This window comes from Hippocampus bargibanti, linkage group LG13 (assembly GCF_051943395.1).
Source record: "Hippocampus bargibanti isolate YZ-2025 linkage group LG13, ASM5194339v1, whole genome shotgun sequence".
Taxonomy (NCBI): Eukaryota; Metazoa; Chordata; class Actinopteri; order Syngnathiformes; family Syngnathidae; genus Hippocampus; species Hippocampus bargibanti.
Genome location: NC_142746.1, coordinates 19,367,675 through 19,369,542, shown reverse-complemented (window position 1 = coordinate 19,369,542; position 1,868 = coordinate 19,367,675). Strand labels below are relative to the sequence as shown.

General features: G+C 35.5%; 1 protein-coding gene across 1 annotated transcript in view; it reads right to left on the bottom strand.

Moving 5' to 3' along the window:
- Positions 1–1,374: 1,374 nt before the first annotated feature.
- rhoq (ras homolog family member Q) overlaps positions 1,375–1,868 on the bottom strand; it is a 13,123-nt gene continuing 12,629 nt past the window's right edge. Inside the window, exon 6 of the mRNA XM_089011723.1 lies at positions 1,375–1,725. Coding sequence (XP_088867849.1) covers positions 1,564–1,725 — 162 coding nt within the window. The 3' untranslated portion in view covers positions 1,375–1,563. The remainder of the gene's footprint in view (positions 1,726–1,868) is intronic.

Genomic DNA, 1,868 nt, shown 5'->3' with positions numbered 1-1,868 from the left:
TCATTTATAATCCCGGTGGGCCTTACACCGTAGTTCGGAAAAATACGGTCATGAAATTCTTCAAAATCTTAAATAAATAATATCAAATTCTGAGATTTTTCTCAGAATTCTAACTTTAATTTCCAAATTCTAACTTTAAAATCAGAATTCTGAAATTAAATTCTGAGAATAAAATCAAAATTCTGAGATTCAAGTCAAAATTCTATGATTAAAGTCAGAATTCTGCGAATAAAGTCAGAATTTTGAGATTAAAGTCAGGATCCTTACTTAGCATGCTACAAAATGGACAAGGTTGATCTTTTCATATAAAGTGTCAAGGATATTTTTTGCCACCCGTTTTTGATGACTGTGCATTTATTTCTTTATGTGAATCACACTGAAAAAAAGCACTAAAAGTACAACATACAATTGCATGACAAAGAATATGAAAAAATATATCTGTCCAAAATATTTTGTTGCTCCATTTCCATTTAGTTATCCCAATACACAGCACCGTTTAAACTAATTTGCCAAATCGTCACTATCATAGCATAATTAGCTTAGCCAGCTCATACTTCTATTTCAAGGAATAATTGATCGATTCTGATGTACTTTTGAATGATGCGGCTCAAGTGTTCCAATGAAATGACAATTGAACTCGATTGATTCCCTAAGACAACTATACTTCCAGCTTACTTGAAAGGCAGGATCTTCAGGCTCATAGCATAGTTGTCTTATCAAGGGAGTTAAGACAAATATGCTATAATGGAAGGTTTGATTCAGTATCATAGTAGACTAACTAGCTAAATCTAACTACCAGAATTCACCAAGACTTAATTACTGTCAATGGTCGGGATGGACCGTCTATTCATACCACAATTGTTCAGACAATTTTTTTGATGTCAGAATCTGGAAACTGCCTTTTATAGAGGCAGAAAATTACTCAAAGACATCAACGCTTATGTTGAACAACTCCGTTTCCATGATTGGAACATTCAAATTTGGCACCCAACAACTTTTATTTACGGTAAGACAACTTTCATAGTGACTAAGTCAATCGAACCCGTTCTGAGCTCATAGCATAATCGTCTTAGCCCTATTAATCAAAAATTGAGCATGAACCGCAGTTCGCGAGCCCTGGGAGGTGTACAAACATGGCTAAGCTAATTGTGCTATGATTGTGACAAAATGATGAATAATTGAAAAAAATTTAGTAGCTGAAAAAAAAATGACTTTGCCAAAAAGGGGCAAGTGCTACTTTTTGTGCCTTTCACAAGATTGCATCAAAAGGCAGTTTACAGTATTCATGATTAAAAAAAAAACATTTTACAAATCAAGCTCCATTTTACCTTTCATGTAATAGTTTTATTTATATGTAAATCACCTGAATGACAATGTATTTGTGTTTGTGCTTCCTTACCATCACTTGTTCACATGTTGGGCAGCAAAAGAAAGTCATGGACTTTGGAGTGCGTCGTAATTTTCAAAACTCAATCAGTGGCGGGGTTCTTCTTTATCCCTGCTTATCTATCCTGAGTTTTTACAAGTTCGGGGGGTATGTTGCTGAATAAGGACATCTTAGCATCATGTGATTAGACAGCAGTTCATGCAACGGGGTCCCAGTCTTCTTTTCAGAGCTCCTTTTTTTATTTTTGGAGACAAAATGGCTATGATGGCTTCATCAAAAACCGTCTTCAGGCCTTTCTGGGTAAGCGCTGAACACTCCACGTAGCAACATGCGCCAATCTGAGCAGTAGGAAAGAAGATGTCAGTGAAAAGGGAAATGTCAGGCAGTCAGCGACAAGCACAAAAATAATACTTGATTGTAAACGAGGAAGTATCCTATAGCGAGATTTTTGATTTTACTTCTCTGGTTAATTCACATTGAT